Below are 16090 nucleotides of genomic sequence, written 5' to 3'. Positions count from 1 at the left end.
TGTGCACTGCCCCATGAGTCTCCCGGTCGTGGCTGGCTGCGACAGAGCCTGGACTCGAACCCAGAATCTCTAGTAGCACAACTAGCACTGCGATGCAGTGCCTTAGACCACTGCACCACTCGGGAGGCCACGAGAGTTATGTTTACATTTGTTTATACAAGTCGATAATTTGGCTCAGTTGGTTGAAGCATAATGCTGTTGTGGCGTTTGATTTTGGCAACCGAAAAACTCATTTGTCAAGACATTCCCTCTGATTCCCTTTCACAGAACCACACTTTGGTGATGGTGTGTGTGTGTGTGTGGGTTGTATGGAGTTGTTTAGTACTCACCGACTTGCTTGTTACTATTTTTGGTTTTGAGGCGTACGATCTGAAGGATGCTGGAGCAGGTGATGTCAGAGACCACGTCAGCCACATACTTCCAGACGCGCAGTAGCGCACCACACAGCATGTGGTACTGGCGCAGACGCATTCCCTGCAGACACTCCTGACCCTCCTCGATCTTCTTACACTTCCCGTTCCAGTTAGCATGGCTACATTTCCCAAAGGAGAAGTTGAACTGGCTCTCCCAGCTGTCCTTGGCTTGGTCTGGAGTCACCTAGGATGGGAACACAACACACACGTCTTATGTTAAAGTGTTGAGTGCTGGTTTTTATATTGTACATTAGACAATACGCAGGACTGCTCTTCCTGTTTCACTACTGTTTATTCCACTAGAGGGCAGCATACACCACACAAAAACCATAAAACATTTCCTGCCAAACAACAAAGACAAATCTTGTTGCCATGCGAGTGGAAACCTTCTATTGTGTGCATGTAAGTGTGTCTGTCTGTCTGTGTGTGTCGGTGCGTGTCAGACTGAGTCATACCTTGCGGTAGCGTAGCTGCAGGTTGTCCAGGCTCTCTGGGTGGGCCTGCTTCCCGATGTTGGGCTTGTAGACGATGAAGTTCCTCCCTCGGCCCTGCTCCGCCAGCAGCACACACGGGTGGTTCCCCCGCAACTGAGGAAACCATAGGAGATGGAAATGTCTTTAAAGTTCTGTAAAATACTTTCATGTGTTTTCCTCTGGCCACGATTGAACTCCATCTGTACAATTGTTTTAAACCACAAAAAAATCTAATCAAAAAAGAGGCGGAAGATTTATAGTGAGTTCAACTGGGAACCTGGCAGTGATGAAGTGTTTGCCTGGTGGGACTATAGAAGACTGTCATTTCATTGTTGAATTGTATTATGAACCAAGTGTATTTAACTACTGTATAATTAAGAAAACTCCACATCAGGAAGGAAGAGGCTGTGTATATTGTTCACTCAAGCCACTACAATTAATACTGAACAAAATCCTAGTTAAACTCCTTCTTTAGGTTCATAACATGTATACTTTCATCCTACTCCCTTGATGTGCAATGAAAGAGCCACACTCCAGAGAACAGAACAGAGGCACCTGGACCCTTCTGATATGCCATTCACCCCTGGGAAATAGCCAGTCTGGAAGCTGTTCTAGCTCTGCTTGAGCCCTGGGGAGGAACAGGTACTCACAGTATCATACGCTTCCTGGTACGTCTGTGTGCATGCTGGGACATGCAGAGTGTCTCTCTGTGCTCTACAGTAGCCAGCTAGACTCACCTTGTGTGAGAGGTAGAAGCCCTCGTCAGGACTGTTAAGGTTCTGGACCTTCTCATAGGCCTCCTCCCAGGGCATACCTCTGTCCACGCTGATCTATAGAGGTGACATGCAGAGGACAAGGGTTAAAGGTTAGAGGTCAGAAAAACTGCCCCATGGGAGAACACTATGGATGAATACCCACTGTGGGCACGATGCAACATTCCCAACACATACGCGGAAATCTGTGCCGGAACACACATATACACGGCTCTTTGGGTTGGCATGAGTTGGGAGTCTACATGTGCTTTACCGGTCCTGGCTGTGTTGGCTAAAAATGTACACTCTAGGTTATCCTGCAGTGACGGCCAGGAAAGGCAGGGAGCCGACGACACCAGTAATGATCACCAGTAATGATCATTCTCCCTCCATCTGGCTAAATATGATGTTCACCATCCAACCACAGGCAGCTGAAATGTCAACATTTTAAATCTCGGTATACCTGCTTGTGCAGAGCAATTCATTCTTTTTGAGGTTGGTTCGGTGTCGGTTCAGTTCTGAAAAAATAATTGCTGTTTTCGATTTCAACAATATATATATATTTTTTATTCATTATTAAATAATCACATAAAAAATATTTTTGAGATTTTTAATGGAAATTCCAGAGCAGGGAAATAGTTGACATTCAATTACCAAAACATAGAAAATAGGAAACATTTTACTTTGTTTCATTTGAATTAATTTTGAATTCCTTAAAGTGATCATCTCATCACTGCCTGTAGCAGTCAGCCCATCTAACGTTATCTCTGTGCTTCCCATACTGCACTGCAGGGCTGTAAAACTCATTCCATGGAGGGGAGGTTTTTGGTTGCCCTAGACAACCAGGTATGGGGAGTTCCATACTAATTAGTGACCTTAATTCATCAATCAAGTATAAGTAAGGAGCAAAAACCCGCAGACACTCGGCCCTCCGTGCAATGGGTTTGACACCTGTGCTGTACTGTCTTTAGTCATCCTTTTTAGCTAGGCTAGTCTGCCCATGTATGCTGCAGAGCTGTCTGACAAAATAATTAGACTAGTTCTTCAAAGTAACTCTCTCGTCATTGTGTACCATGTTTCTGCACTAAACTAGGTTATTTGCTTAATGAAAACTACAACTCCCTGTAGCCCAGCGTCCCACGTAGTACTTGATTTCTACCGTGAATGATTTGATTTCTCTCTAGAGAAACGGCACTTTGGGCACACAAAAAAATAACTACATGTAATTCAAGGAAGTGATCCGGCGTTGGTCAATTAGTTGTTTAATAACTGAAACCCCCCCTGAAATGTTGGTTAAATCGCTCAGCACTAATAACTGTATCCAGGAGTCAGAGTACTGAATAACAAAGTGGAGGATAAATCTGTCGAGTACATTATATCACCTCTCGGCTGCGTATGCAGGAAACACTGCTTTCTTGTTGTTTCACGGCAATGGTGGGTAGTGTTTAAAAATATATATATCACTAGGTTTAGTCTTATTGAAACTTGACATCTATTTTTCAGACGAGAATTACAAAACAAAGATCAACATGCAAATCTATATGAGGTGCCTGTCAAATATAGCGAGATAATTCGATTGTACAATAATGTACCAGTGTACCACGGGAGTACCTTGTAGAGCACGACCTGTCCGTCCTGGGGGTTTCCCACTGTCATGAAGGTCTCTTGCTTCTCCTCGTAGATTTCATCGTTACCTGGGGCCAGATCTAACAGAACAGGACACATAGTTCTAGTCAGGAGACATACCTAGCATCTCTATACAGAGACTCGGTACCATCCCAAACCATCAGCCTCATGCTGCTGTTCATGGAAAGACATTCTAGGAAGGCCAAATGAAGTAGGCAGGTAGATTTATTTTAATATATGGAGGAGTATATACTGTATGGCGTAGTAGTCCCATACAATAGAATGCAGCCTTTTGTTCTAATAGTGTGGAGAGTTATTTAGCTTTACAACCTATGGGAAAGGGCACCATTTTATTCAGTCATGTTTTAAGCGTGAGTGTTGGACTCCATACCTAGGATTCCCATGTCGTATTTGCCCTCCTTTTTGTCCTTCTCGATCAGGTAGTCAAAGTTGTCGGTGAAGTACTGGAACAGAGAGTTCTGCTTGTGGACCTCCAGGCCCAGGATCCTGTTGAGGAACTTGGTGATGCTGCAGTCTTTCTCAGTGCTGAGACCAAACCGTGGCTCCTTGCAGAAGATACCCACGTCCATCATGCCATGCTTCATGTCTGAAACAGGTAATATAACAATTATTTCAATCTGGCTTTGGACTTGCATAATGTTTGGGACAATTTCCTACATACACTCAACATACCTCTGAAGAACAGAGCATCACCCCCGGGGTAACCTTTGGGAGGGGACACCTTGCTCTCGATGTGGCCCAGGATGGCTTTGGTGATCTTATCCAGAGCCTTGGTACCGTACTGCAGAAACACACGACAGGAAACCAGGTCATCTAACAGGTCAGCGCTCCCTCCCCCCAGAACCTCCAACACAACCAATCACACTTAATGCCAAATTGGGCTTCTGTACAAGAGGAAGCATGATCTTGCATGTAATAGTTGTAGCCAGCGCTGACCTTGTTTTCAAAGTTGTATTTGCTCAGGTCTCTGGACTCTGTGGCTCTCCTGTCACCGTGGGTCAATGCACCCTGGACACAGAAACAGGAACAAACACGGTTAGCTTTACAGCCTTATGTCACGGACTGATAACACACCAGCTACAAACACACAACTTTCTCTACTGCAGCAGACAGGTAAAGCATAGAGGCAGTGAATTGACATGACTGCCAAGACATTGAGTGTTGTGCACAGATTGTGACTGAAGGTCCACTTGAAGCCAGCAGCTGCTTTAGCTGGTGCCCACACAAAGGAATGTTCTGAGATAAAAACAAAGGGATGTTTCTGCCAGATATGAGATCACTGCTGATCAGGAGGGAGCCAAACAAAGGTAGTCAGAGGCTGGGAAGGAGGGATAGAAGAGAAGCTGGGCCCTGGGCATGATGTATCCCATTCTGAGACTGGATTACCGTACAGGCCTGGCAGAGACAACACACACTTTCTGGAACCCCTCCTTCCCTTCAGAGAGACAAGGAAAATAAATGACTGGAGCAAAGAGATTACAATGAAATATGGAAAACTGTCTCATAACTACCCAGACATGGGTGCGTTCCAATGTCTGATAACCTTATTATTCAGACCAAAGGAGGATGAGGAATTTCCTGGGTTTGAAATGTTGTGTGAAAGGTGTTTGTGACCTTGAAAGTGTCTGGTCAATGGGACAGTGGTGGGGAAGTAAACTGACTACTGGGAGAAAGACAGCCCCCAAGTAATAAGCTCAGCAATTCAATCTTCACTAATAAAATGAGGACTTATTACACATGTAGTTTTGGGATTCCATAGTAGATAGATCAGACTGTAGTAAAGGAGGCTGCAACAGCACGTACCAGGCTCTCCAGTCTCTTGGCCACAATGGAGGCGAAGCGTCTTTCCCCGGCCAGCTCAGAGATGAGGAAGATGTACTCTGGAGCCGTCACCTGGTTAGAGCGATGGGTACGACCTGGAGGACCACACACACAGAGGAGGAAGATCAGTCAGAACAGGCAGACTCTGAGGAACTATACTCAACAAATATAAATGCAACATGTAAAGTGTTGGTCCAAAGTTTCATGAGCTGAAATAACAGATCCCAGTAATATTCCATACGCACACATTTGTTTACATCCTTGTTAGTGAGCATTTCTCCTTTGCCAAGATAATCCATCCACCTGGCAAGTGTAGCATATCAAGAAGCTGACTAAAGAGCATGATTATTACACAGGTGCACCTTGTGTTGGGGACAATAAAATCAGTTGTCACACACCACAATGCCACAGATGTATCTAGTTTTGAGGGGCATGCAATTGGCATGCAGACTGCAGGAATGTCCGCCAGAGTTGTTGCCAGATAATTGAATGTTCATTACTCTACCATAGGCCGCCTCAAAAGTTATTTCAAAGAATTTTTTCAGTACGTCCAACTGGCCTCACAACTGCAGACCACTTGTAATCACGCCAGCCCAGGACATCCACATCCGGCTTCTTCACTTGCGGGATGGTCTGAGGCCAGCCACCCAGATAGCTGATGAAACGGAGGAGTATTTATGTCTGTAATAATCTGCTTTTGTGGGGGAAAAACTCATTCTGATTGGCTGGACCTGGCTCCCCAGTGGGTTGGCCCTCCCAGGCCCACCCATGGCTACTCCTCTGCCCAGTCATGTGAAATGCATAGATTAGAGCCTAATTAATTCATTTAAAATCACTGTTTCCTTATAAGAACTGTAACTCAGTAATATCGTTGAAATTATTGCATGTTGCGTTTATATTTTTGTTCAGTATCGTAGTGTACAAGAGGGAAAAGCTAGAAAAATAAGATATTGGTTTGTGGGGTAGGTTGATTTCAATGAACAGAGGATGATGTCAGCAAATGTGTATTTCCTGGGTAATCTGTCTCTGAATTGTGTTTCCTCTAGAGGTCTTCACGGATCCACCTGTACCCGAATCACAATCCGGAACACAAGCGGGTCAGATGCAGAATTCTAAATTATGTCACAGGTCTCGGGTATGTGTAATTTTAACTGACATGTCCAGGTGGGCCCGTACAGATCTGAAAGTGACTGCTGCAGTAGAGAGAGAGAGAGATGCCTTTCATCATTTATGCTGCAGCTCTTGCTTTTCACGAGAGTGGAGCGTGTAGCTTGCTGTTGGCCAATCATGAGTCATCAAAGCGGCAATAGATTACAGTCATAGAGCATCACTCCATGTGTGGCAAAAGTGAGGAGATATCTAACCAATGGAAGATGGAATTAAAATTATGGAATTAAAAGTTAAAGGAGAAGGATAGGCTACAACGACCAAGAGCCAAACAGGTAGGCTGCTACTTAATATTCTGAATGGAGTTGTTATTTGTAACTGTAGGATGAGAAAGTGCATGTACTGCAGCCTCTCTCCCTCTCACACCTCACCAGCTCTGGTGTGCTGCTTCCCTCACTCAGATCGGATCAGGATCTGACCGGGTCGATGTGGAACAGGTCTCTATATTTAAAATAAATAAATGGATGCATATTGTATCCGGGTGTGAAAGCCCCAGGTCCATTTCGGAACGGGTCCAAGTTTCCACTCACCACATCTTTTTCCTGGAACCATATCTACCATATCTAAACCCGTCATTCAAGTTCCAAGTTCTGACTTGGATCTTAAAGTGGAAATCCTAGGCCACCTAAATGTGTGTGTGTGCGTGTTTTGCTGTTGTGAGTGCCCACACATGCCAACCCATGCAGTGAGTTCAGCTCCCCAAGGGAGCGTGGCTAACGGGAAGGAATTACAGGCAGTTAGCTAATTGCAAACAATGAATTGACGGCCCACGATGTGTGTGTGCACATGCCCGCTTTTCTACTGTTGTTATTGGGTGCAAAATGATATCTAGCAGACGGCAGCGGAGATGAAGAATAATTATATTATTCTCATTTAGTTCAACACACCTCTGTGGTCCTTCTGTAGCTCAGTTGGTAGAGCATGGCGCTTGTAACGCCAGGGTAGTGGGTTCGATTCCCGGGACCACCCATACGTAGAATGTATGCACACATGACTGTAAGTCGCTTTGGATAAAAGCGTCTGCTAAATGGCATATATTATATTATTATTATTATTATTATTATATTACCTCTCTCCCTGCAGCCAGACAAAACTGCAACACCTCCAAGTAAAGTTTCACAACACCATTATAAAAGTGACTCATTCCAATGATTAGAATCGCATCCTAATACAAAATATATTTTAATTTGATATTCATCAAATGATTAAATCTGTCTTTAGGCAAGGCAATTTGAAGAGGCAGCCAATACTAATGTCATGACATTTTATGAGGCTAGCGTGTAGCCGGGGCGGCTGGGTAGCCTAGTGGTTAGAGTGTTGGACTAGTAAGTTCAAATCCCGAGCTGACAAGGTACAAATCTGTCGTTCTGCCCCTGAACAGGCAGTTAACCCACTGTTCCAAGGCCGTCATTGAAAATAAGAATTTATTCTTAACTGACTTGCCTGGTTAAATAAAGGTCAAATAAAAAAACAATAAAAACAAACACTTCTAGCAGGGTGGATTGTGTGAAGAGAGACGTCTGTGTGACAGGGTGTGTAACCTGCATTGAGGAGAGTCCAACTCTGACCCTGACCCCTAAAGGCGTCAGCCTGCTTCAGTTCGGCTGTTGCCTAGTCAAACTCCACGAACCGAACGAGTGTGCATACTCGCGTAAAAGACCTCCGCTTGAAAAACTAGAAAAAATAAGCAAGAGTAATGTTTGTCCATTTTGAGATGCCATTGCCAATATACACTTCCTCAAAATAGTTATAATTAATCTAAGATAACTCCAGAAATCTGAAATTAATTATGCCGTTTTTGCAGAGGAGATCTTAGTTGCGCAATATTACATCCAGGTTGCATCACATCCGGCTGTGATTGAGTCCCATAGGGCGGCGCACAATTGGCCCAATATTGTCCAGGTTTGGCCGGGGTAGGTTGTCATTGTAAATAAGAATTTGTTCTTAACTGACATGCCTAGTTAAATAAAAATAATAAAACATGTATCTAACTAAGATGTTTGGTGCAGTATTTCTCAATAAAAAAATGTGCATGAAAACGAGTCGTCTCTCATTGAATGACAAATACTTAATTAAAGAATCCCTACAGTTGACCAATCACCAATGAAGGGGCTTCGGGCTTTGACTTGCCTCGAGAAAATGTGTGTTGTGCCCAAACAGCCGAAAAAAGTCCAAAAGACCTTTAACCCCTGGTAGTCTCCAGACTCACCAAACTGCTGGATGGCTCTGTCTGCACTCCAGGGCAGCTCTAGGGTTATGTGGACCCTCCGACGCTGGTTCTTCACCCGCTTGTCTGCCTGCAAGGAGATGCCTGAGCTGGCTGCCTCTGAGATGATGGCCACCATCTGGGAAGGCAAGAGGGATGGAGGAGAGAAAGATAACAAACCACTGTAACACTGCACACCAAAACATAGAATAATGTCATCACATCCGGTCAGAACATAGAATAATGTCATCACATCGGGTCAGAACATAGAATAATGCCATCACATCGGGTCAGAACAAAGAATAATGCCATCACATTGGGTCAGAACATAGAATAATGCCATCATATCCGGTCAGAACATAGAATAATGCCATCACATCGGGTCAGAACATAGAATAATGCCATCACATCGGGTCAGAACACAGAATAATGCCATCATATCCGGTCAGAACATAGAATAATGCCATCACATCGGGTCAGAACATAGAATAATGCCATCACATCGGGTCAGAACATAGAATAATGCCATCATATCCAGTCAGAACATAGAATAATGCCATCACATCCCGTCAGAACATAGAATAATGCCATCACATCCCGTCAGAACATAGAATAATGCCATCACATCGGGTCAGAACATAGAATAATGCCATCACATCGGGTCAGAACATAGAATAATGCCATCATATCCGGTCAGAACATAGAATAATGCCATCACATCGGGTCAGAACATAGAATAATGCCATCACATCGGGTCAGAACATAGAATAATGCCATCACATCCGGTCAGAACATAGAATAATGCCATCACATCGGGTCAGAACATAGAATAATGCCATCACATCGGGTCAGAACATAGAATAATGCCATCATATCCGGTCAGAACATAGAATAATGCCATCACATCGGGTCAGAACATAGAATAATGCCATCACATCGGGTCAGAACATAGAATAATGCCATCACATCCGGTCAGAACATAGAATAATGCCATCACATCGGGTCAGAACATATAATAATGCCATCACATCGGGTCAGAACATAGAATAATGCCATCATATCCCTTCAGAACATAGAATAATGCCATCACATCCGGTCAGAACATAGAATAATGCCATCACATCCCGTCAGAACATAGAATAATGCCATCACATCGGGTCAGAACATAGAATAATGCCATCATATCCCTTCAGAACATAGAATAATGCCATCACATCCCGTCAGAACATAGAATAATGCCATCACATCGGGTCAGAACATAGAATAACGCCATCACATCCGGTCAGAACATAGAATAACGCCATCACATCGGGTCAGAACATAGAATAACGCCATCACATCGGGTCAGAACATAGAATAATGCCATCATATCCCTTCAGAACATAGAATAATGCCATCACATCCGGTCAGAACATAGAATAATGCCATCACATCCCGTCAGAACATAGAATAATGCCATCACATCGGGTCAGAACATAGAATAATGCCATCATATCCCTTCAGAACATAGAATAATGCCATCACATCCCGTCAGAACATAGAATAATGCCATCACATCGGGTCAGAACATAGAATAACGCCATCACATCCGGTCAGAACATAGAATAACGCCATCACATCGGGTCAGAACATAGAATAACGCCATCACATCGGGTCAGAACATAGAATAATGCCATCACATCCGGTCAGAACAAAGAATAATGGCATCACGTCCGGTCAGAACATAGAATAATGCCATCACATCCCGTCAGAACATAGAATAATGCCATCACATCCCGTCAGAACATAGAATAATGCCATCACATCCCGTCAGAACATAGAATAATGCCATCACATCCCGTCAGAACATAGAATAATGCCATCACATCCCGTCAGAACATAGAATAATGCCATCACATCCCGTCAGAACATATAATAATGCCATCATATCCAGTCAGAACATAGAATAATGCCATCACATCCCGTCAGAACATAGAATAATGCCATCACATCGGGTCAGAACATAGAATAATGCCATCACGTCCGGTCAGAACATAGAATAATGCCATCACATCCGGTCAGAACATAGAATAATGCCATCACATCCCGTCAGAACATAGAATAATGCCATCACATCCCGTCAGAACATAGAATAATGCCATCACATCCCGTCAGAACATAGAATAATGCCATCACGTCCGGTCAGAACATAGAATAATGCCATCACATCCCGTCAGAACATAGAATAATGCCATCACGTCCGGTCAGAACATAGAATAATGCCATCACGTCCGGTCAGAACATAGAATAATGCCATCACATCCCGTCAGAACATAGAATAATGCCATCACGTCCGGTCAGAACATAGAATAATGCCATCACATCCTGTCAGAACATAGAATAATGCCATCACGTCCGGTCAGAACATAGAATAATGCCATTACATCGGGTCAGAACATAGAATAATGCCATCACGTCCGGTCAGAACATAGAATAATGCCATCACATCCCGTCAGAACATAGAATAATGCCATCACGTCCGGTCAGAACATAGAATAATGCCATCACATCCCGTCAGAACATAGAATAATGCCATCACATCCCGTCAGAACATAGAATAATGGCATCACATCGGGTCAGAACATAGAATAATGCCATCACGTCCGGTCAGAATATAGAATAATGCCATCACATCCCGTCAGAACATAGAATAATGCCATCACGTCCGGTCAGAACATAGAATAATGCCATCACATCCCGTCAGAACATAGAATAATGCCATTACATCCCGTCAGAACATAGAATAATGCCATCACATCCCGTCAGAACATAGAATAATGCCATCACGTCCGGTCAGAACATAGAATAATGCCATCACATCCCGTCAGAACATAGAATAATGCCATCACATCCCGTCAGAACATAGAATAATGCCATCACATCGGGTCAGAACATAGAATAATGCCATCACATCCCGTCAGAACATAGAATAATGCCATCACATCGGGTCAGAACATAGAATAATGCCATCACATCGGGTCAGAACATAGAATAATGCCATCACATCCCGTCAGAACATAGAATAATGCCATCACATCGGGTCAGAACATAGAATAATGCCATCACATCGGGTCAGAACATAGAATAATGCCATCACATCCCGTCAGAACATAGAATAATGCCATCACATCGGGTCAGAACATAGAATAATGCCATCACATCGGGTCAGAACATAGAATAATGCCATCACGTCTGGTCAGAACATAGAATAATGCCATCACATCCCGTCAGAACATAGAATAATGCCATCACATCCCGTCAGAACATAGAATAATGCCATCACATCCCGTCAGAACATAGAATAATGCCATCACATCGGGTCAGAACATAGAATAATGCCATCACATCCCGTCAGAACATAGAATAATGCCATCACATCCCGTCAGAACATAGAATAATGCCATCACGTCCGGTCAGAACATAGAATAATGCCATCACATCCCGTCAGAACATAGAATAATGCCATCACGTCCGGTCAGAACATAGAATAATGCCATCACATCCCGTCAGAACATAGAATAATGCCATCACATCCCGTCAGAACATAGAATAATGCCATCACGTCCGGTCAGAACATAGAATAATGCCATCACATCCCGTCAGAACATAGAATAATGCCATCACGTCCGGTCAGAACATAGAATAATGCCATCACATCCCGTCAGAACATAGAATAATGCCATCACATCCCGTCAGAACATAGAATAATGGCATCACATCGGGTCAGAACATAGAATAATGCCATCACGTCCGGTCAGAATATAGAATAATGCCATCACATCCCGTCAGAACATAGAATAATGCCATCACGTCCGGTCAGAACATAGAATAATGCCATCACATCCCGTCAGAACATAGAATAATGCCATTACATCCCGTCAGAACATAGAATAATGCCATCACATCCCGTCAGAACATAGAATAATGCCATCACGTCCGGTCAGAACATAGAATAATGCCATCACATCCCGTCAGAACATAGAATAATGCCATCACATCCCGTCAGAACATAGAATAATGCCATCACATCGGGTCAGAACATAGAATAATGCCATCACATCCCGTCAGAACATAGAATAATGCCATCACATCGGGTCAGAACATAGAATAATGCCATCACATCGGGTCAGAACATAGAATAATGCCATCACATCCCGTCAGAACATAGAATAATGCCATCACATCGGGTCAGAACATAGAATAATGCCATCACATCGGGTCAGAACATAGAATAATGCCATCACGTCTGGTCAGAACATAGAATAATGCCATCACATCCCGTCAGAACATAGAATAATGCCATCACGTCCGGTCAGAACATAGAATAATGCCATCACATCCCGTCAGAACATAGAATAATGCCATCACATCCCGTCAGAACATAGAATAATGCCATCACATCCCGTCAGAACATAGAATAATGCCATCATATCCAGTCAGAACATAGAATAATGCCATCACATCCCGTCAGAACATAGAATAATGCCATCATATCCAGTCAGAACATAGAATAATGCCATCACATCCCGTCAGAACATAGAATAATGCCATCACATCCCGTCAGAACATAGAATAATGCCATCATATCCAGTCAGAACATAGAATAATGCCATCACATCCCGTCAGAACATAGAATAATGCCATCACATCCCGTCAGAACATAGAATAATGCCATCACATCCCGTCAGAACATAGAATAATGCCATCACATCCCGTCAGAACATAGAATAATGCCATCACATCCCGTCAGAACATAGAATAATGCCATCATATCCCGTCAGAACATAGAATAATGCCATCACATCCCGTCAGAACATAGAATAATGCCATCATATCCAGTCAGAACATAGAATAATGCCATCACATCCCGTCAGAACATAGAATAATGCCATCACATCCCGTCAGAACATAGAATAATGCCATCACATCCCGTCAGAACATAGAATAATGCCATCACATCCCGTCAGAACATAGAATAATGCCATCACATCCCGTCAGAACATAGAATAATGCCATCATATCCAGTCAGAACATAGAATAATGCCATCACATCGGGTCAGAACATAGAATAATGCCATCACATCCCGTCAGAACATAGAATAATGCCATCACGTCCGGTCAGAACATAGAATAATGCCATCACATCCCGTCAGAACATAGAATAATGCCATCACGTCCGGTCAGAACATAGAATAATGCCATCACATCCCGTCAGAACATAGAATAATGCCATCACATCCCGTCAGAACATAGAATAATGCCATCACGTCCGGTCAGAACATAGAATAATGCCATCACATCCCGTCAGAACATAGAATAATGCCATCACGTCCGGTCAGAACATAGAATAATGCCATCACATCCCGTCAGAACATAGAATAATGCCATCACATCCCGTCAGAACATAGAATAATGGCATCACATCGGGTCAGAACATAGAATAATGCCATCACGTCCGGTCAGAATATAGAATAATGCCATCACATCCCGTCAGAACATAGAATAATGCCATCACGTCCGGTCAGAACATAGAATAATGCCATCACATCCCGTCAGAACATAGAATAATGCCATTACATCCCGTCAGAACATAGAATAATGCCATCACATCCCGTCAGAACATAGAATAATGCCATCACGTCCGGTCAGAACATAGAATAATGCCATCACATCCCGTCAGAACATAGAATAATGCCATCACATCCCGTCAGAACATAGAATAATGCCATCACATCGGGTCAGAACATAGAATAATGCCATCACATCCCGTCAGAACATAGAATAATGCCATCACATCGGGTCAGAACATAGAATAATGCCATCACATCGGGTCAGAACATAGAATAATGCCATCACATCCCGTCAGAACATAGAATAATGCCATCACATCGGGTCAGAACATAGAATAATGCCATCACATCGGGTCAGAACATAGAATAATGCCATCACGTCTGGTCAGAACATAGAATAATGCCATCACATCCCGTCAGAACATAGAATAATGCCATCACATCCCGGTCAGAACATAGAATAATGCCATCACATCCCGTCAGAACATAGAATAATGCCATCACATCCCGTCAGAACATAGAATAATGCCATCACATCCCGTCAGAACATAGAATAATGCCATCATATCCAGTCAGAACATAGAATAATGCCATCACATCCCGTCAGAACATAGAATAATGCCATCATATCCAGTCAGAACATAGAATAATGCCATCACATCCCGTCAGAACATAGAATAATGCCATCACATCCAGCCAGAACATAGAATAATGCCATCATATCCAGTCAGAACATAGAATAATGCCATCACATCCCGTCAGAACATAGAATAATGCCATCACATCCATCACATCCCGTCAGAACATAGAATAATGCCATCACATCCCGTCAGAACATAGAATAATGCCATCACATCCCGTCAGAACATAGAATAATGCCATCACATCCCGTCAGAACATAGAATAATGCCATCACATCCCGTCAGAACATAGAATAATGCCATCATATCCAGTCAGAACATAGAATAATGCCATCACATCCCGTCAGAACATAGAATAATGCCATCACATCCCGTCAGAACATAGAATAATGCCATCACATCCCGTCAGAACATAGAATAATGCCATCACGTCCGGTCAGAACATAGAATAATGCCATCACATCCCGTCAGAACATAGAATAATGCCATCACATCCGGTCAGAACATAGAATAATGCCATCACATCCCGTCAGAACATAGAATAATGCCATCACATCCCGTCAGAACATAGAATAATGCCATCACATCCGGTCAGAACATAGAATAATGCCATCACATCCCGTCAGAACATAGAATAATGCCATCACGTCCGGTCAGAACATAGAATAATGCCATCACATCCCGTCAGAACATAGAATAATGCCATCACATCCCGTCAGAACATAGAATAATGCCATCACATCCCGTCAGAACATAGAATAATGCCATCACATCCGGTCAGAACATAGAATAATGCCATCACATCCCGTCAGAACATAGAATAATGCCATCACGTCCGGTCAGAACATAGAATAATGCCATCACATCCCGTCAGAACATAGAATAATGCCATCACATCCGTCAGAACATAGAATAATGCCATCACATCCCGTCAGAACATAGAATAATGCCATCACATCCGGTCAGAACATAGAATAATGCCATCACATCCCGTCAGAACATAGAATAATGCCATCACATCCCGTCAGAACATAGAATAATGCCATCACATCCCGTCAGAACATAGAATAATGCCATCACATCCCGTCAGAACATAGAATAATGCCATCACATCCCGTCAGAACATAGAATAATGCCATCACATCCCGTCAGAACATAGAATAATGCCATCACATCCCGTCAGAACATAGAATAATGCCATCACATCCAGAACATAGAATAATGCCATCACATCCCGGTCAGAACATAGAATAATGCCATCACATCGGGTCAGAACATAGAATAATGCCATCACATCGGGTCAGAACATAGAATAATGCCATCACATCGGGTCAGAACATAGAATAATGCCATCACATCCC

General features: G+C 43.2%; 1 protein-coding gene across 7 annotated transcripts in view; it reads right to left on the bottom strand.

Moving 5' to 3' along the window:
• The window catches only part of LOC118373937 (protein strawberry notch homolog 2-like), a 128382-nt gene that overhangs the window by 8070 nt on the left and 104222 nt on the right, over positions 1-16090 (bottom strand). For all 7 annotated transcript variants that reach the window (XM_052475093.1, XM_052475094.1, XM_052475092.1 and 4 more), the window contains 9 exons: positions 8483-8618; positions 5089-5201; positions 4222-4293; positions 3958-4066; positions 3656-3871; positions 3250-3344; positions 1624-1716; positions 869-1000; positions 330-597 (listed from right to left, as the gene is read on the bottom strand). In XM_052475093.1, the coding sequence (XP_052331053.1) occupies positions 330-597; positions 869-1000; positions 1624-1716; positions 3250-3344; positions 3656-3871; positions 3958-4066; positions 4222-4293; positions 5089-5201; positions 8483-8618 (1234 nt within the window). The remainder of the gene's footprint in view (positions 1-329; positions 598-868; positions 1001-1623; positions 1717-3249; positions 3345-3655; positions 3872-3957; positions 4067-4221; positions 4294-5088; positions 5202-8482; positions 8619-16090) is intronic.

This window comes from Oncorhynchus keta, chromosome 22, assembly GCF_023373465.1.
Source record: "Oncorhynchus keta strain PuntledgeMale-10-30-2019 chromosome 22, Oket_V2, whole genome shotgun sequence".
Classification (NCBI taxonomy): Eukaryota; Metazoa; Chordata; class Actinopteri; order Salmoniformes; family Salmonidae; genus Oncorhynchus; species Oncorhynchus keta.
The sequence above is the reverse complement of the archived record's forward strand: the minus strand, read 5'-3'. Positions and strand labels throughout refer to the sequence as shown.